This window comes from Dermacentor albipictus, chromosome 4 (assembly GCF_038994185.2).
Source record: "Dermacentor albipictus isolate Rhodes 1998 colony chromosome 4, USDA_Dalb.pri_finalv2, whole genome shotgun sequence".
NCBI classification, from domain to species: domain Eukaryota; kingdom Metazoa; phylum Arthropoda; class Arachnida; order Ixodida; family Ixodidae; genus Dermacentor; species Dermacentor albipictus.
Genome location: NC_091824.1, coordinates 148,317,737 through 148,338,678, shown reverse-complemented (window position 1 = coordinate 148,338,678; position 20,942 = coordinate 148,317,737). Strand labels below are relative to the sequence as shown.

General features: G+C 40.7%; 1 protein-coding gene across 1 annotated transcript in view; it reads right to left on the bottom strand.

Annotated features, from left to right (window-relative positions):
• Position 1: 1 nt before the first annotated feature.
• Pdk (pyruvate dehydrogenase kinase) overlaps positions 2 to 20,942 on the bottom strand; it is a 60,361-nt gene continuing 39,420 nt past the window's right edge. Inside the window, exons 5-12 of the mRNA XM_065432146.1 lie at positions 18,705 to 18,791; positions 18,173 to 18,250; positions 17,948 to 18,024; positions 15,708 to 15,815; positions 12,272 to 12,382; positions 9,651 to 9,764; positions 7,277 to 7,494; positions 2 to 2,654 (exon numbers count right to left, since the gene is read on the bottom strand). Of these exons, the coding sequence (XP_065288218.1) occupies positions 2,645 to 2,654; positions 7,277 to 7,494; positions 9,651 to 9,764; positions 12,272 to 12,382; positions 15,708 to 15,815; positions 17,948 to 18,024; positions 18,173 to 18,250; positions 18,705 to 18,791 (803 nt within the window). The 3' untranslated portion in view covers positions 2 to 2,644. The remainder of the gene's footprint in view (positions 2,655 to 7,276; positions 7,495 to 9,650; positions 9,765 to 12,271; positions 12,383 to 15,707; positions 15,816 to 17,947; positions 18,025 to 18,172; positions 18,251 to 18,704; positions 18,792 to 20,942) is intronic.

Sequence of the window (20,942 nt, the reverse complement as noted above, 5' to 3'; positions counted from 1 at the left end):
GTTAAACAAAACAATTACATCTTTATTTCAAACACTGGGTGGCAAGTCCAAATTCAACCCACACAGTGAAAGATAAAATCTGGAGTTACATTGCACCTTCTCCCTTTTTCACCTTGCTTTTTTTTTATGGTAAGACACATCTACTTTGGAGTTTGACATAAGGGTTTGACATATACATCGGTACAAAACAGTTGTGGCAAGTAATCTTCACAACTACTGTGTTCAGTTTTTATGGCATTTTAACACACAAGGGTGGAGATAGTTATGGTTTTGGCATGTAAAACTGCAGAATTTAATTTTGAGTTTACATGTCACAATGACCTTGTACTGCAGTAACGAAGTAGAAAAGTGCACACCACAATGTGAATTATTTGGGTAGGTTGTGATGCATGGCTGACAGGAATAGTGCAAAACTGCCGAGCAAATTCAAAAGTGATCACTACACAGCACATCAGCTGACATAGTTCAATATACAGTTCAGTTAAACCTCGATATGAAGAAATTCTCTATATAACAAAGTATTTGACGTTTCACAACATCTTTCCCATGGAACACCATTTAGAACCTCAATATAACGAAGTGTACATGCAATTTCACAACAAAATCTCACTGCCGCCGGAAAGGAATGCCGAGACAATAAATGGAAACTTCTGCGAACGCAGATGGTCAAATGATTGGTGCAAAGACGGCGTGGCACCATGTAAGCTGTTTTACTGCGAATTTAGTATTGGAGGTTGCGTAATCTAAGAGTTTCGGTGACCCATTGAAGCAAGAGGCAGACGAACCATTCGTTCTCTGCTGCCGGCGCTTTCCCTGATAACGTCGTCCAAGTGCGGGTTACACTATCAGCCGCGAAGGCGGAGTGCATGCGAAAGTGTGGCTAACTTCGCTTAATTCGTAGCGCCGAAAAGATATTGTCAACGTATGTAGCATGAAACCGTGTCATTCGTCGCAGACTCCCAAATTTATCAAAATGAATTTTTTCATTCAAATATGCTTTTTTCGGTTGTCTGATAATTTGGGAAATTCTGTGGCCCCTTTCGTGTAAGAAAAATTAATTGACTTATTTGCATAAAAGGTCAAATTTCATTACAACGAAATTTTGATAGAACGAAACAAATTGCTGATTTTACATATTCGTTATATCGAGGTTTAACTGTATTTGCTTCCTCCTCTGTTTTCTCTATTATGCAATAATCTTTTCAATAATCAAGTCTGCACTCCATTTCACACATAGCAGGCATTGCTACGAGCTAGATAAAATTTGAACAATTCCTATTTGCGATCAGTAATTGGTGCATTTATATGAAAGACATCTTGTGAAATATGACTTAATACACAAAAAACAACTGATGTGATGATAATTACAACCAAATGAAAGGAGTGGTATATTTCTGCAACCAGTGGCCTTGGTACACCGCTCGTGCTCACAGTCAAAACATGGTATGTCAGGTACTGGGGGCATAAAAGTGTACAAATACGTAATTTGATGTAACCTCCTTACATGCACAAGTTGTAGTATGAATGTGGTCATTGTTCCACAGAAAGTGTCGCACATCAAGAATATTAGCACTTTGAAACAAGCTAAGTGAGGCTTCAATGACCATACTCCTTGTGCAGCTTCCATAGCATTGCCTGCTATGTATGAAGTGGAGTATAGAATTAAATCATGTACCCATTTTTACACACTTTTTATTTATACATTCTACAGTGTTGCTTTCTGGTAGAAAATGAGCCATGCCACACAGTGTACAGAAGTTACAACAGTGTAGAATATAAAATAACATTAGCACAAATCCACCCTCCCTGCTGGCATCTCATTGGAAGGTCTCTTCTGCTTGAAAGCCAAGGTGATTTGAAAATTGATAATCTTGCCGATAAGTTGGCTCATTAATTCAATCCCTGTAAGTAAAATGTGTGAGCTTCTTCTGGTACTCACCAGCAGGGTCGAAGTTAAAAACCAAAGAGAATTATCACCTGTCAAATTAGTTCAAGTCAACTGTATTTCATTGATTGCGCATCTGTTACATGAAGCATGAAGTCTTTTTTTTTTCATTCCGACTTTTTTTTTTACTTCACTTTCAAAGGCCAATTTCCCCCATTTGGCGAGCTAGGTATCAACATTGTTTTCTGGTTTTGGCTTTAACTCCTGTAGAAAGAACAGCAGTAAATAAATAAAAAAGATTGCGTGGGCTATTGATAATTTTCATAAGCGTCGTCACAGCAGCATTCCATTCATCATAATGGGAGCAAATCTCCAGCAGTTCTTTATAGTTTACACACATGAGGGGCCCTGTGAACATATTCAGGAAATTCAGGGACGAACGGTCACATCAAACTTTTCAATACAGGCAATGACAAAACTTATCACACATGACGACCAGCACGTACGCCTTCATTAACATACACTTGACATGTGTACTATACTTTTGACACATCTACGCACAGACCTTCAGTTTCCAAGTTGCGTAAGGATGAACACTTTGCATCTTCACCCTAACAAAAAAGCATGGTACAGTGTTAAAGAGAAAGGAGTATAGACACACTTTTTCACACAAAGTAATGAGAAGTGCAGTCCTTATAAAAGAAGTATTTACAGACGCCGACTAATTTGAAGAACAGTTCATGGCAGCTCCCCGGCTGTTCATAAATTTCTGGAATAAAGAGAGAAAAAGAAAAACAATATAAGGATGAGCACACGACAGCTTGCATAGTCTGCTACTGCACAAGTTAAATGAAAAGCTGAATGAAAGTTCACCAAATGGTAGCTCCAATCTATCTATCAAGCTAACATCATCAGCAGAAGAAGAAACCGGCAGGTGAGTTACATTAGTTGACTTTATTTGTGTAACGGAACTAAACTGAACTAAGGCAGCTTTATGATCTGAAGTACCATCAACATCGCACTGAATTTCACTTGGGATGTTGCTACATACAGACAAGATAAAGAAAAGACATACTGGTACCCTGAATTTGCATGTAATCTTTGACCAGCTGGTTTAAATCAAAGCAAAACACAATGTCTATGAGGTAATTATTAGCGACATCACTATTACCAGCAGAAAACGTAGACTAATCAATAGTCGGGAGACTGAGGTCGCCACACAAAATAATCTTGGTATTCGTGTTTGTACTGTTCATAATGTATTTTTTCAAATGCTCTAGCACTTCTAAATCGAAACCTGGTGATCTTTAAGCAACGCTACCATCAAACAGTGTCGATCAGTGAACATCTTGCAAAACAAACCTTCGAGGCTAGGTGGATCATTCATGTGCACAACTTTCAGCTTTTTTTTTAAAACAGCAGCGCAACGCCGCAGCCCCTATTGGTGCGATCCCGACAATAAACTTCAAAATAAGCAGGCACAAATTCACTGTCGTATATCCCATCATGGAGCCAGGTTTCGGTAAGTGCTACCACGTCTGGGTCATGAATGGAAATCAAATATTCCAAATCTGCAGCTTTATTTACAATACTTCGGCAGTTAACATCCAAGAGCTTCAACGGGTACAAGCTTTTCCCTTGTCATGGCAGTACACGATTTGGAATGGCTGCTTTCTCTTATTTTTCATCATTCCACATGTAATGCTTTCCATTCACTGATACTTTATCAAATACAAAGTTTGACGCGTTCTTTGTGGTGCCTGTTGCTGGCACTGCTGTCCCACAATTTTTTTCTAGTAGCACATACTTTTTGGGAGAAAACTTCTTTGACATACTGGTCCGGTCCCTTCAGCTTTGAGCAGTTAGAACTCTAATCTATTATCGTCCCATTCTATGCATTCCCAAAGACACTGCTCTGGGCCAGTCCTGAAGGCAGTAATAATATACTGCTCAGTACACGTGCATGGAGAAAATTAATGCTAGGCAACAAGCCCAGCTATTAGCTGTAAAAGATACTGTTCAATTAAATTTACCTTATGAACAATTACTTTCCCCTATGCTTTCCTTGGCTTCACTGTCTGTTGGCTTTGTGTAGTCATAGCAAAAAAATAGGAAAAAGCTCCTCATGTTCTTTGAATCATGTGCACAATGATGCGGTTTCTGCTCCCAATTTCAATCCCAATTTCTTCATTATTTTTACATGTCCATTAAGAAGAACATTTAACTTTCCATGGCTTCGTTATTTGTAAGCTGCTTGTGGTGAAATGAATCTCTCTCACAGACTTATAGGCCCTGCAGTAGTGATGAAATTGATTTCTTAGTTATGCAGTGCAAGATTCATTTTCTTCATGCCTAGGGCATTAAGAGTGGCTCTGTCAGTCAATGATTATTGGAATTTACTTAATGTTTCATTTTTAGTGTAAAGGCTTCGTTCTTCTAACCATGAGGCTGATGTACAGTCTGCGCAAGGAATCCATTATGTATTGGTTCTAATGTGCTATACAGTTTTTCATAATGAGACACTGGTTGCTTTGGGATTAAAAAAAACTGAATAAGTCGCACCGTAACATACCATCGTCATCGTAACCAAACACTTATAATAAACCACTTAGGACTGAGCACTCTGAAGTTTACTGTAACTAGATATTTACTTATAAGTGAAATTACCTCTACTGGCTTTTGCTAACTCTTGCCCATCGGAAAGTTAGTTTTCAAATAGGTAAACAATATTTAGTTTTTATTATAGTACTTTAGGCTACACTGTAGGATATGGGAATGTAGCTAAGTAAATTCTCTCTTTATGTGATGTCAGTGTCGTGCAATGCACTAACTATAAGAGAAAATGAAATTTGTTGAAACAAGAATTTCTGGACACAAAATTTTTAGGCAAAAATTTATAACAGTAAGTGAAATTGCAAACCGGAAGGCAGCAATAAAATTATAAAATATGCACTTTAGGCACTGTTATTGGCAAGTTCTTGGCTTGAGTATCTAGCTTTCATGCTACAAAAGAAAAAAATAATAGGAATCAGCATGTCCAAACACCAAATGAGTTACTTGTGTTCATGAAGCACGGCTATATATTGCACAAGTCTAGCAGAAAGTGCTTATTTTCTGGTTAACCTTGTATTCTAGTAGTACATCTTGTAATTTTTGTTCAAGATCTAGCAAATTTGGTACACCTTGCCATCTCATTACCCATTGCTCCTTTGTAGGTCAGTAACGCTCAGAAATGCAAGAAACGCTTTGAAGTGCCTTCTCAGCATTATTGTCGAAAGAGCAAGTCTTGAGTAGTTTTCATTGCTCCAGTAAACAGGTAGCTGCGAACATTGCAGGATTCCCATATAAGCGTTAAACAGCAGTGACAAATTCATCATCCCTACTGGAGCTGGATCCCTTTTGCATAACGGTTAAATACTTCACTTACATGCAGCGAACCCCTGATTAGTGCATGTGTCGCTGCTTACAGATCCATACACTGTGAAAAGCAGTAGAACAACAAAAACAATGGTTTGCTCATTTGTTATGTAACACATAAGTTTGCTTGCACAATCGGAGCTTACTATAACAAGGTCACATCTGACATAGACTACCTCTGTTATATCCAACATTCATTATAAGAATATATTCGTTACACACTTATACAGGCCAAAAATATGTTATGCCCAATAATTTGTTATACCCAGCTCTGCCAATAGAGGTTCGGCTGTATATTGCATACCATATTTACTCGTGTAATTCATGCCCTCATATAATTTACGTACCCTGGCTTTATTACCCAGGTTTATAAAGAAGTACACATAAACCTTGATATAATGAAATTCTCGGTCTAACGAAGTATAACTTTTCATAACATCTTTTCCATAGAACACCACGTAATTAGAGCCTCAATATAATGCAGTGTGTTTGCATGCGATTTCAATATCACGAAATTTCGCTTCCACGGCAAAGGAATGCTGAGACAATAAATGAAAACTTCCGCGGACCCAGATGGTCAAATGATTGAATTACAAGTGGCTGCTTGCAAATGCACCTCTCGAGTCGCGTGCGGCGTGACAAGTGTTACTGCCGAAGTGAAGCCACATCATGTTCCTTATAAATTGTCCAAATACGATAAGATCCCATTGCACCCTGTGCATATTCTGCTTTAGGTGTAAGTGAAAGTGTGCGAGGGTGAGAAAAAAAAAAAGGTGGTGGCATCACACCTCTTTGCTCACAGTGCACTTTTGCATCACGCAGTGAGGCAGTGCTGCCTCGCTGCGTGAGCGAAGGGAAAGAGGGGGAAGCGAGCTCACGGTATCGCGATCAAGCAGGCGTGAGGGACATCAGGGTCAAGGTGACACTCGTCACGGCTGTGGCTGCGCATGGCTGTAAGAGCGGCTGAGTGCGTACGCAGCTGCGCACCCTGCTTTAGAGGTAATCTGCCGTGTATGCTAAGTGGGCGTGCTAAGACGGCGTGGCATCTTCCCGCACGTTTAGTATCGAAGGTTGCATTATCTTGCGTTTCGATGACCCATTGGAGGCAGATGAAGCATTCGCTCCCCGCTGCCAACGCTTTTTGTGGCCATGAAACTATCATTCATTGCCAACACTCAAATTTATCAAAATGAATTGTTTTATTTATTCAAATTTGCTTTTTTCAATTGCCCGATAATTGGGAAATTCTGCGGCAAGTTTATGTGTAAGAAAAATAGATCGGTGGCTGTACTTATTTGCATAAAAGGTCGAATTTCAATACAACGAAATTTCAATATAACGAAACACATTGCCGATTTTACCTACTTCGTTATATTGAGGATTAACTGTACTTTTACTGTACTTGCATATTTCGCACTCCATGTGCTACTCCATGCCAGCCCTCCAGCTTGGCATATGGACTCTAGTATTGTGGGATATGGTCTCTACCAAAATCATGGAGTCGAGTTGTAAGAAAACTGGAGTCTCATATGTGCTCAACGTAACTGTGGACATATTGTTTTGGACACTAGTAATGATGATCATGGCTCAGAGTCCCCTGGGTTGGATTATTGTTGGTCCAACTCAGATGAGACGAAGTAGGTGCTTTTGTAATATGACGGTCTTTTGGTTGTTATTATCATTTTGTTCTTCTTTGTATAATGCGTATTGTGACCATTGTAGACATGTCATCGGAAGTGTATTCACAAACTCCCCACATGATTTGCGCACCCCCTAAGTCCCAAACTGGAGCAAAAGGTGTCCATATTACTTGAGTAAATACAGTACCATCTGTTTCATTTTACAGGCAATTGTTGTAACACAGGATTGTAGTGGTGAATTGTTTACTTTAAGTGGCATTACTGTACACTGGGCTTTGCTGTGGCGCAAACTAGAACTACTGCACAGGTAGGTTGTTGGAGCCTGCCCGCTCACTTGTTCTTGTGCTGCTGGGAGAACTTGCGTGCAAGCATTGACTGTTTGGCTGCATTGAGGGGCAAGTTGGACATGTGGCGGAGGCCCTGGGGCGAGGGTGCTGCTGGGGCTGGTGGAGGAGGTGCGATCCAATCACTGGCGCCCACAGCTGAGCTGTAGTGCTTGCTCGATGTCTTGTTGAAAACGGGCAGCATTTCATTGGCCTCATTGCTCAGTGCCTGCATCAAGAGCATTTCATATAGTTAAGCTATGCGGGAGGCATTGAAAAAAAAAAAAATCTACATTAATATATTGTAAAAAGAGAGAGCAATCACTGTTTGACCTTATGCTGGTGTCCATTTTCACTGGACTGCCACTGCTGTCAAGTTATCACCCGGTGCATCTCAATGCCTGCTGTATCTGAAACTACACAAATGTTGCCGCTAGTTCTATAGCAAAAAAGATACACGTGATCAAATTAAGCGTGCATTGTGAACAGTGTGGCACGTTGTTGAGTGTGTGCAAGCACCAGTGAGCACTCTTGAATGTGCAGTGAGAAACGAATAGCAGACAGACTTGACCTGTAAGACCAGGCTGAATGATTAATTACGGTGCTGTTCTGCAGTGTTATTTGTCTTTCTGGGCATAAGTTCACCCAATAAATAGATCAATTCTTAACTCACACTTATGGCAGTGTTTGGTTTTTAACTGTCACTACGATGCGACAATATTCAGTACCCAATCGTTAAGAGAATGTGTAGCATGTGTGCCGAGTGTACTTCTTTTATCCAGAACATACATTCATACAATAGATGTTATGGCACATACTTTAACTGCAGCTTCAACTGGATTGCCTGAAGACGTAGATACATATTAAGTATTCAGATATCTGCCGTGGGAAATAGAGTTGCAACCAAGCTTCGTTAAACCGAAAGTTTTGATGCATGGTAGTTGCCACTATTGAACGGTGCCAATAATTTTGTTCATTCTTGTTATGCTTCTTTATTGGCAAACGTGTTGCAAGTGGCCACTATACATATCAACAGAAATTTTTACACTAACAGGTCTGAAAACAGGCTATCATTTTCTGTGGTTGTGAAAGTGGAATTCGATCACGCATAAATACGTGCATTTAGTCTGCAGTCAGTTACAACAAATGCATGCAGCATCAGTTCACTACTTGCTGTGGTTCTGCTCCTTGCGAGATTCTGGGCAAGATTATTCATGAAGTGCAGTTATTTCTTGCTTGCCTATAGGTGATATTTAGACTTAAGGTGAATGCACATAGATAGATGATGATCAATCATACCTGAGAAAATTTGCAGCTGCCTTTCCTAAAATATTCAATAATCCACTTTTCAATCACTGCAATTCAATAAAGCACTATTAAAGAGAAACACTTAGTTTGGTAGATTATACTTTCATAATTAACAAACAACTGCAAGCAGGGAGGCTTGGCATGCCAATAATGATGCTATAATGAAAGATGGATGGCAATGGCATACTGAAATGCTCACACACCCCAGCTCCCCTTGACACAAATTTTGATAGAAACAGCTTGAAACTATTTAAAGCTGTTTCTCAATAAAAGAAAATAGACACTGCATTTGACAGCGAGCCAAGACCTAACCCCGCTACTTTTGCAGACCTTTACAGTACAGACTCAAATACGAGAAAATATGTACCTCGAAATCTACAACATCGGAATGATGCTATCAGCACCTTGCTTAGTGCACAGAGCTCCGGCCTTCATTGTATCACTAAGAACCAACCTTTCCCGGCTGTATAAATGTGCAAAAATTTTGAAAGTAGACTGACAGTCTAAATCAATTTTGTGTACCTGTTTAGTGCCCATTTAATGGCCAGCTGCAACGAAACTTCGCCTTGGCTAAATTAGTTATAAATTAATAGTATTTACTATTGTAGCAACCTTGGTAAAGCTGCAGGGCTGGTAATTGTCTAAATCCTTTAATAATAGCCTTTAAATTGTATCAGAGCTGACGACGTGTGCATGTGGTGGTAGGCAGATACGATGAAAATGACAGATAATGGCCTCTGAGACTTTCAGTGTGCTGCGGCCGCCGCTCAATATCGGAGCTCATGCCAAGGAGCCATTATGGATTTCGTGCAACTTATGGCAAGCGGTAATGTAGGCATTTCTTCCCTCCACTTTAGGCACCAGAAACATCTGCTTTTGCAAGCCTTTTCTGACACATTCACTCACACTTCAAATAGAATTTGGCATGCAGACTGCTCAGTACGTTCACTATCTCATACTAGGCTTTTTACGCAGGCCAAATTTTCATTGCAGTTGACCTTTAAAGCTGCTGCTTTGATTAGTCCATGTATTTAATACCTGTACAAAATCCTGTGCACGTTTTTATAAGGCACTTACCTTCAGGTATATGAGAGCATCAGTTCCATATCCTTCACAAGAGTTCAGGATCAGGTCCCCACGAAAGTAGCGGGCATATAGCCGAGACAGGGGCAAACCATAGCCATAGCCAGCCTGAAATCATGCAAATGACAAAAGCAGTTGTTACAAAGGCAGAAAAAAAACTGCAAGCACAAGATTAGCAAAAGTAAAGGTACGAGAACATTAACAGGTTTATTCGTAACCAGAGATTGAACTTCAGGCACATGCCTATTTTTTGCATTGTGTCAGTTTCATCTGCTTTTGAAAAAAAGACACCATAATGATTTTCGCTTTTGGATGTATGTTGTAGACAATGTTGCATAGAACACTAGTGCAAGATTTTACTGTGTTCCAGAGGTCTGGTTTAGGTATTTACCAATTGCAGAAAGAGATACATGATCTACAGATACTATCCTACCCTCAACTCAACTCAACTACATGCATTATGCAGTGCTACCTTTTATCCTTCTACACATGCAGGCAACTCACGGCAGTCTGCTCGATAACCACTGTTCTTTCCCAGGGCAGATATGAAGTGGGCATTTGGAACTAAAGAGAGATCAAAACATATCCTCAAAAAAGTCCCACCCTAATTCTACACATTCTACGAGTTTGGCCCTTTCATGGCTTCCAATATAACTCGCACTTTGACTCGCACAACATGACCACAAAGTGTCAAATGCTGTTTTTCTCTCTAAGCTGCATAGAGACACGAACTTGGAACTCTGGAATAGAAACGTTGGTCTAGAATCAAGACATATTTATAAATTAAGCTAAGCAATGCCAATTACGTACCTACTTTGGCACAATATGCTAGAACAATTTCTATATGCTTGCTGACGAACAGTCGGCTTTATCCACTATGAAGGTTTCATGCTTTCTTAAAACTTAGTGCATGTTAGAGCACTGCTCGATTAATGCAATGGCCACAAGGCCACCAGTCCTGGTCTAACCCCTGAAAATAGCAGAGGGATGTCCTAACAGATCGTAATACTTTAAAGTATTAAAAAAAATTGGTGAATTACATATGCATTAAGCAAAAGTATATACATACATACATGCATACATACATACACACACACACACACATATATACACACACATACACATGTATGTGTATGTATGTGTATGTGTATGTATACATACATACACATACACACATACACATACACACATACACACACACACATATATATATATATATATATATATATATATATATATATATATATATATATATATATATATATATATATATAAAAATGAATATGCTAATTATAATTTTTAATTTATTTTCACATAAGATGCAAGAACCCTTACTACAGCACCTGTTACTACTGATAACATCTGCCACACTGCACTTTCGGGAATACAACTTCCATCTGTTTTGAACACTTCAGCTCCCACCTGATCCTGCTGTTTCTCCCATAGAGCACAAACAAGAACAACCTCAGGCTTCCCCCCTTCCTCCTTCCCCCTCTGATTAACAGTGTCAATTAGGCAACTAAGAATATAAAACATTGCTCATTGAACCCCTGCATAGTCTTTCTTTTTTCCCTGTTTGTAATGGCACTAGAAAAACTAACAAGCTCCCACCTTGTCTCTATTGAAATGTGGAATTATCCATATGAGTCAAGCTGTTTGAGCCTGTAGAAGACAGTTTGAAGAAGTCAGATGGAGACTATATTTATGCATAGCTGGCAGGCTAGCATTAGCATAGGCAACAAGATTGCAGCTTTAAGATACTCCTAGTTCCTGCATGTGTAGGTCCCTCGCTGCCTTTTGCACTGCATCAGCACTCCTCCTATCAGGATCTCGAAAAAAGAACCTTATTGCTTGAGTGTGAGGATACGTGGTGGGCGAGCATGATGGGTGACTGCAAGTGATGCACTTTCAAATTATTGCTGTGAATGTTAGACTTGCAATACATGTGCTCTTTCTTGCAGCAAGGCCAGTTTATGTCCAGTGCAAGCAGTGTCCTCTTCGTGATTGTGTGTCATCTCCTTTAGTGATGTTAACACGTATCAAAGTATCAAGCTTACTTGGAGCCCCTTCAACATCTGTTGCAAGCACAGTCAAGCAAGCCACCTTTGATAAAGTGTGGCATCAGAAATGAAAATGTGTTCGTTATATCCAATATCTGTTATAAGCATATTTCCGTTACTCACTGATATCAGGGAGGAACATACATTATTTACTTCATTACATTCATTAATTTGTTGTATTGAGGTTACACTTTATTCCAATACATATTGGGAGTTCTATTTCAAATGTAGCAGGGCTGTACCTTCAGTAATGGCATCACCTGAACTGAGGCACTAACTAACACTACTGAAAAGATGCACGACCAGATTGGTGAAACACGCAGGACACAACACTAGTGTCCTGAGCCTCTCTCCATTTGGTTCTGTGCCTCTTTAGTGCTAGTTATAATCCTGGAGCGAGCACTAACTAGCGCAAGTTTTTTCCTAGCATGCATCAAAATTTTCATTTATTTTCAAGCGTTTAGGACTTGCCTTTGAGCTTACTTAGCTGAAGCATCCGTGTAAATATACAAAAGCTGTACAAGTGACACTGGTTTGCAACTCAGCCATGCTTACCAGGGGTGCAGAGTTGAGGCCAGACGCTGAAGGCTGTGGAGCAGTGGAGTACATGTACTGAAACAACAGCTCTATGCAAGACCGTGGGATGCCTCCACCTTTGTCACTCAGCTGGAAATATGAATTGCAGCAAGTGGTCAAAACAATACAGCTAAACTTGTATAGATTTAACAGCATTTGAGATTGTGTGCAAAAATGAGCAAAAAGAATGGAGCAACAACAAACAATACTACCCTACTAGTATATATTGCATCCCATAATTAGCAGGCAATGTTGTGGAAGCTACGCAAGTAGTGTAGTCAGAGAAGTCTCACTGCATTTTGCAGTGCAGTTGTTTTTTATCTGCAATGCCTTTTATGGGATAGCTACTCCATGTATTATGCTGACATGAGGTTATATCACATATTTCTGCACTTTGAAGTTTCCAGTTCAAAACAAAGGGGCACACCATGGTTGTTGGTCACAGAAATGTGCCACACTGTTCATTTGGTGGTAAATAGGTTAATTTCCATTTCCTTCCTTGAAATAATTTCACCATGCTCGAGATTTAATGAAACTTGATTTACATCGAATAACATGATGCATACCTACATCTAGCTTTCATATGTGACGCACTATTTTTCGGTCACAAATGCAAGCAGTGAGAGAAACTTCTTACTTTCATAATTGCCTGATATTTATTAATGAATTTATTTATTTACTTATTTACAATACTGCTACTCTCATTTGAGAGCGTGGCAGCTGGGCGATACAGCATACGTGAATATCAGTACACATCTAGGCAGAACAGTTCATTAAAAAAAAGGAAAGAAAAAAAAACAATTGCCCAAGCGTGGCAATATAAGAAGGAAGCTGAGTTTAGCATCACGTTAGCAACACGTCATATCTATGAAACGGCGTATGGTTGGTCCGCTGCTGTTGAGGAGGGTGGTTTGTTTTATGAGATGGACGTGGTATGTATGACACTGCATGCAAAAAGATAACCTTTTTTTTACTGTGGTGCCCCGTTTCGAAGAATTGCTTGATTGACCCCTTCAGTCGCTATACGCAGAATTGATTCTGCACAAGGCACTGCATCAAAAGCAAAAGCACTGATGACAATAATTATATTTAAAATCCCTCTAATACTATTTTGTTAAATCACCGCTGATTGGACCTGTACAGCAAACTTTAATATTGCGAGTAAAGTGTTTTAGTAAAACAAATCGGAAGGTAGGTGGCTGAGTGCCTGCTTCCAGCGTCAGTGTGCTATCGTGTGGTGGGTTCACTTCATTTGTTGTTTTTCACAATGTTCTACCTCAGGCATCTTTGTCAAGTGATTGGAGATATCCTTTACAGATGCGCTAAACAAGACATACTAGATGTTTCCATGTCTGACGTTCCTGTAAAGAACTCTCGTAGGGAGACCACATATTGTAAGCTTGACAAAACTTACTGAAGATATAAAAATTATTAATCCATTATGAAGCTGTACGCTTTCACGATTTTGAATATGCAAGAAATGTGGTGAAACTTCATTTTCAATGTACAGAAGACTGATTGGCTCCTGAAGGGATTAAAGGCTTTGCTAAAACACTCAGCATAAAAGGCACTGCCAATTTACCATACCTGCCACCCTGCAACCTTTAAAATTCGTAAAAACCTTGCAGACACGATTGAAGGTGTAGGATAGCACATATCCTTTCATGCTTGTTCTGAGCATATGTCTTTTAATATGCACGTTCACACTTTACGAAAGATTTATCTCTAGAATCAGCACAGAAGCAGCAAACTTGGCACTATTTTTCTATTTTCTCTATGCCTGTTCTATTGTAACTTTTCTCATGCCTATCTTTTCTCTTCATCTGCATTTTTCACATGGCCATGGGACAGTTCAGGTGTCTACTGAGAAGTGACACTGTTACAATGCCTGTAGTCCTTCTTTTCCTACCTTCTTTTCCCTTATTGTTCTAATTAGAACAAACTACTACTACTACTACTACTACTACTACTACTACTACTACTACTACTACTACTACTACTACTACTACTACTACTACTACTGCTGCTGCTGCTGCTGCTGCTGCTGCTACTGCTACTGCTACTGCTACTGCTACTACTACTACTACAATGGAGACTGACAAGCAACACATTGTTTTTAGATTATAGCGACTTCTGTAGCAACCTTGCTGTTGTGAATTTCACTTGCTTCAGAAGCTTTATCAACTGCCTTGAAGAACGTACTCCTCTGGTGTTTTTTCATGATCACAAGACTTCCAATGGTAGTGTTGGAGATCGATGAACAACACTTTTCCATGCATACAATTAATTTTTATAAAACTTGATGCAACATTCATAAAATCGTAGTTCTGTGCACAGAATTTATTTTTTTATAGAACTTGATGCAACATTCATAAAATCGTAGAACAAGTTCAAATTTGTAAACATTACGGAATACTTGGGAGAGTTGGCAGAGGTCACTCATTTTTCCTTATGCTCATTTTCCTCATTTTTCCTTAAATTGAAAACACTGTGTACCTCTAATATTAATAGAATAAATAGAATGAGGTAGCATAAGAAAGTTACATATAAGCTGTGCATAGCGCAATGAAGTGTGCACATCATTTATATATTTTCAAAACTGCCAGTCTCTTTCCGAGAATATCATGCGACTGGTTGTCCTTCATTGCACGGATGTGAGCTTAAAGATTTGTATGCATAGCGAGATGCGTATCTCATACTCCGTGTAGTCAGACCTTCACAGTTACAGAAAAGAAAATACTTATATATAGAAAAGCACCATTAAACTTGAATGAAACTATTAAAAAGGTGAAGAATAAGCACAAAGCAATGAGTAGGACTGCTGGTTAGTACTATATGGTGGCTGTATGTGAAGGTAAGTTGTAAGCTTCAGTTGCACTTGCTAACTATTGGATCAGGCAGTTTGTTCCATTCATCTGTCGCTTTAGGTGGAGATTAGGTCTGATGATGGGTTTCGAACACACAGCACCATGCCTCTAGTCTCGCTATGCTTCACCTGTGCGAGTGTCAAAGCCTTCCCATTGAGCCATTAAGGCTAAAAACCCAGCAGCCAAATGATTGGCCGACTGACCCATGCTAAGCCCTAGGGACAGAGGCCACGAAATTAAGCTTTGCTTCAATAGGTACCAAATAACTTCTTGTTAACATTGAGACTTGCGCAGGACTTATATTCAGTAGTTGTACGCTTACTGCAGCCTCTTAAATGCAACCTCATGTTCTGCTTTACACTGATAAAGGATAGAGTTTAGGGTATCAATACTGAAATCTTGCATGGAAGAATCACATCTGCAGAGCTTTTGTTACAAAGATGAAGATATCTCCAGTTCTCATCAAATGTCTGGCACTCTGCATGTCTGATGGAGCAAGAGCACGAACATGGCCTCCAAAATCTTTAAGCACAGACTGTGCAACAAACCTTAATGGTGAGGTCTTCTCGTCCTCGGGCAATGAGCACTTTCAGTGGAGGCAAGTCGCTGGATTCGGTCTCAGTCCCGTGGTACTCAACTACCGCTCTCATGGAGTTCTGTGTACATAAAAGCAAAAAACAAGTTGAGCCCCTGGTTAGTTGGACAGGTAGCAAAATTACACATCTGTCAAGTTTGGCATCACACGTTTCTTCATGATGACCTCAGCACTTATTTAAAGTAATCGAATTCCGGGGTTTTATGTGCCAAAACCATGATCTCATTGTGAGACGCGCCATAGCAGGAGACTGAATTGCTTTTGACCACCTGGGGTTCTTTCACGTGCACCCAATGCACACTACACGAGTGTTCTTTGCTTTTCATCACTATCGTAATGCAGCTGCCGCAGCCAGGATTTGATTCCAGGACCTCGTGCTTAGCAGCACGGTGCCCTTGCAGCTAAGCCACCAGGGCGGGTGACCTCAGTCTTCCATGCTACTATGTGTTCCTTGTTCAGTGCTCTTGCAGTACATGCCGGAATTAGCTGAATTTTGATTTAACGATTTATTACATATAATGAAGTAAATGTAAAATATTTCTTGCCAATATCAGTATGTAACAAATATATGTTTATAATGAATATAGGCTATAATGAAGGCATTTTCATTAATTTATTTGTTTATTACCTAGTGCCCTCAACACCTAAGTCCAGAAGTTCAGTTGTAGTAAAGAAAGATCCCATATAGAAGATGCATTGTCCTGACGAAAGTTTTGAAGATTAGCAAATTGAGAGGAAGGAGCAGAAGTAAAATTACGACGGTGATAGCCTAGCATGCAATTAGCATTGTTAACTGTGATATTGACATGCAGTGTCCATTTAAGGTTTGAAATAATGTGGATGCCAAGATACCCGTAGGAAGGAAGAGATTCTGGAACCATATTTTTAAGAAGATAGCAGGAAGAGGCAGATGTGGTTCGCATTACAAGCATAGCTGTGCGCTTGTTAGGGCTCAGTTCTATAAGCCACATGTTACACCAGTTAGATATATGACGTAATAGTTCAGCGGAAACCAGCAAGGTGGAGAGAAGTAATTAATAAATGGAAATGAGACATCCACCCTTTGTAGCAATTAGCTACTTCTGGGTAGATGTCTCATTTTCCCTTTATTAAATACTTCTCTTCACCTTGCAAGTTTCCGCTGAACTGTTGCATCAAACTCTTGCCTTTGCTTTGAGTTGTTGATGAATTCGGCTTCGCCCTGCCATCTGCTAGTTGCATGGTTAGCTCAGATGGTAGAGCAGCTGCCTTGGAAAGGCAGTGGTCCCGGGTTCGAGTCCCGGACCAGGACAAATTTTTCTTCAACTGTGAGGTTTTTCTTTTCGAGGAACCCATTAGGGTTTCCTTTGTAGCAATCAGCTACGTCTGGGTGGATGTCTAATTTTACCTTTATTAACCAGTTAGATATAGTGTCACGATCACTTTGTAGAGCGTTAGCATTGTTATCACTACTAATAATTTTGTTAAATATTCAATAATTATCGGCAAATAAGAGAATGTTAATATATATATTAAGAATAGAAGGGGACCTACCTAAAACTGGCCTTGTGGTACGTGACAGAGAATTGCACTCAACAAATTAAAGACAATTAGACAGGAAATACTCAAGCCAAATGAGAAGATGGACGTCTACATTTAATTCATTTTGCTTAAATTACAGAAGAGTAGTTTGTGGCATACTTTATCGAATAGCGAGCCTTCTCTCTCATTACTTAATGCTGAATTTAACTTCTTACGCAACCGCCTTTGATGTGCATGTGCCTGGTCTTATTTTGCTCAATATACACATGCGTAACAAGAGGACATATATGTACAGTTCTATCCTTTCAATAAACAGTTGTAAGTAGCACTCGTCTTTGTCCACCTTTCTTGTGTCTTTAGTTTTCATTGCGCAAAGTTGTTAGTTCACTTTATCGAATGCAGTGGAGTAATCAAGAGAAATGCAACCAGCCAATGAGCTGCAGTCCAAAATTAGGTGCAGTCTGTGGGAGAGCTTGAGGGACAAAAGCAACCTTGTTATAAGAACCTCCGGCTATTAGAAGATTCAGAAATATTCACAATTCTGTGGCGAGCAAGGATTGCGTGTTTATATAAACTAGCGTTGAACTGTTCGAGTAATAGAAACTTACCTAAAGAAACAAACTTCGAGGTATAAAAGAGCTATTGCAAAAACAATGTTTCCACAATGCTCACCTTGAAAAGCTCGAACAGCATGTGATATAAATGTGACGGCACGTAGTCTATGCAGATGGTGGAGTTCGGAGCTATCACTAAAAAAAAAAAAGGAGAGAAAACACAATGACATAGAAGTTTGGAAAGCAGCTCACAATGCCACAGTGCTGGACGTGAAGCTTGAACACAGTGGAATGTGACAAACAGCAACAGGGAGACATTGAAAAGCTTATGTGGAACACTTACCATCACACTGTTCAACTACAAGGCCAGGAGATGTAAGATAATACTGGTCGCATAGGAACTTTGCATTCTCATATGCATCTGAAAATTTTGAAATAACATTCAGCTTCACCGCAACAAATAAATTATTTCCAGAACTGACTGTGGCAGTGGCCATCAGTTCAATATAGAGGAAGATAAAAACAATGTACATAAGTTTACAAGTATTCAAGTTCACACTTTTTTCCAGAATTACAAACTGTAAACAAGCTTGATATGCATGCAAACAAGCTTATACAAGCAGCGGCCATATACAGTCAAACATCGTTATTATGAAATTGCATCCAACACAGAATTACTTCTACAATGTATATTCATATATATTCATTACATGCTTGCATTGACGAGAAACATTTATGTTGACTTCATTACACTCGTGCTCGTTATATTGAGGTTTGAATATATATTGCCTCTGTTGTACAAGTGGGTTGTAGACTAAACTTGTACCACACTATTACAAGTTCAGTCACAAGCACTTGCAAGAATAAACACTTGCCTTCAACTATACTTGCAACATTGCAGTTACGGTCGATGGAACCAATATTTCGGGGATGAGTGTTGTTCTCATTTCCAAACAGGGAAGCTGAAGAGAAAAATGATCCAGAAACATAAATAAGGGAAGTACTCTGCTTATACAAAGGGAAAGCTGAATGTTCAATCTCTACAGGCACTGTTGCACGCAGAAAGACTGTGCCAACCAAATGAAAGCCTCAATAAATGTATAAGGATTCACGTCACCATTTCATTTTCACCACTGCATTCGTCTCAAGCATACAGCACTAAAAAAAATGCCATGAGAATTCCTAGGCCCAACATAAATAAAGTAAGCAAGAAATGCTGAGTGCCAGTTTGTACAACTAAAGACAAATTCAAGAAATTGCGGCAGAAACCTTCCCACAATGAATGTTGACGTTAATGCGATTAGCATTGAAGCAATGTTGCAACACACCGTATTGCCACTGCTGCAACACGTCACATACAGGGCATGTATGCAGCTGGGCTCCTTTCTTGCACATCCCTCTGGATGCCCTGCGCCAGCTTGCAGAACCACTGCAAAGCTCTTAAATGGCACATGTGTGCATTAATGTGTAATGCCACATTAGTGTGGGAATCCATAAGCTATTCTTTGTCATCTGTACATGATCATCATCATCTGGGGTTCATATGGGGTTCTTCTTCATCATCGCTTGTGGGGCTGGCTCTCGAGTGTGATCCATGCTGTGGGCGTGGTCGGTTCGCCGCATCTTTGACGCGGAATAAATGTTGTGATGACTGCTGCACCATAAGTGGTGGAGTGTGCTCTTCGGTCCTCCGTCCTCTGACTCCCCGCTCAACCTCCTGGAGCTTCGATCGGGTTGCCGACTGTGCCAGCTGTCCGCCAGCGTGTCGCAGGATGAGCCAACAGGCACTTCTACTTCCACCACCTCGGCCTTGGCTACCCCAGCCTCACCGTATTGGGTTGTCAGTGGGCACCAGTGCGTCCCCATCTGTTTGCTGGGCTTCGCGGTGAAGACGTCGAGGATTGGCTAGACGACTACGAACGAGTGAGTTCAGCTAACTGTTGGGACGATGCGTCCAAGCTATGTCATGTTGCCTTTTATCTGACAGGAGTAGTGAAGACTTGGTTTTTCAACCATGAGGTTGATCTCACGAACTGGGGCGCTTTCAAACAGCAGCTCCGCCAAATCTTCGGCACACCGGCTGTGCGTTCCGCCCTCGCAAAAACGACGCTTGACACTCGCAAGCAACAACTCGAATCTTATATGTCGTACATTGAGGATCTGCTTGCTCTTTGTCGACGCGTGAACACGGCCATGGCTGAATCAGAGAGGGTTCGCCACACCCTCAAAGGCATCAGAGCTATTGCTTTCAATGCTTTAACCATCAAGAACCCCGCTACCATCGCTGATATCGTCACTACTTGCCAGCGCCTTGACGAACTCGAATCAGTACGGTTGCAGCCAGGCACCACTGCCAACACTACTGCCGACAACCCTACGTTACGAGCAATGATACGCGCAATAATCCGAGAAGAGCTACAGTATCTTGGCTTAGCCGCAGGGCCTATGCCTTCTCATGCCTCGGCTACCAATCTGCGAAACGTCATCAAGGAGGAATTGGCATCCATGGCTGGTGCAACGTACACAGACCCTCTAACCCGTAGGGCCCCACCAACGTACGCACAAGTAGCCGCAGTTGCTCCAGTCATCGTTCCACCGATGCCTCCAAAACCAACACCGGCCCACATGGCTTCCATGACTATCAGCGCACCTACCCAAACCAGCTATCCGCAGTGGCGTCCTCCTCATCCCATCTGCTACTACTGCAGCTATCATGGCCACATAGCACGCTTTTGCCGCAAGCGCCAGCAAGACGAGCGTCACGGATATAATGTATACGAACCGGATGACTTTTTGCCCAGAGCTACTTTCCAACGTCTAGGGAGCTTCTACGACCAACGCCGTCCTTATGGTCCACTGCACGGCCACTTTCCATCGCTTCCTGTAGCATCTGAGACGGCTCAGACGTACCGTCCTGCAAGACGCCGCTTGCCGTCACCCCTTCGCCGCTCTACGTCCCCACTAAGACCTGCTTCTCAATTCGCCGAGCGTCGTCCGGAAAAATGAATTATGCAGCTTTTGGAGGAAAAGCTGCATCAAACGACAGGACAGAAATTCCTCCATCGCGTCTGTGCAATACGATATTGGTTGTACTAGAAGGAGTGCAAGTAGAA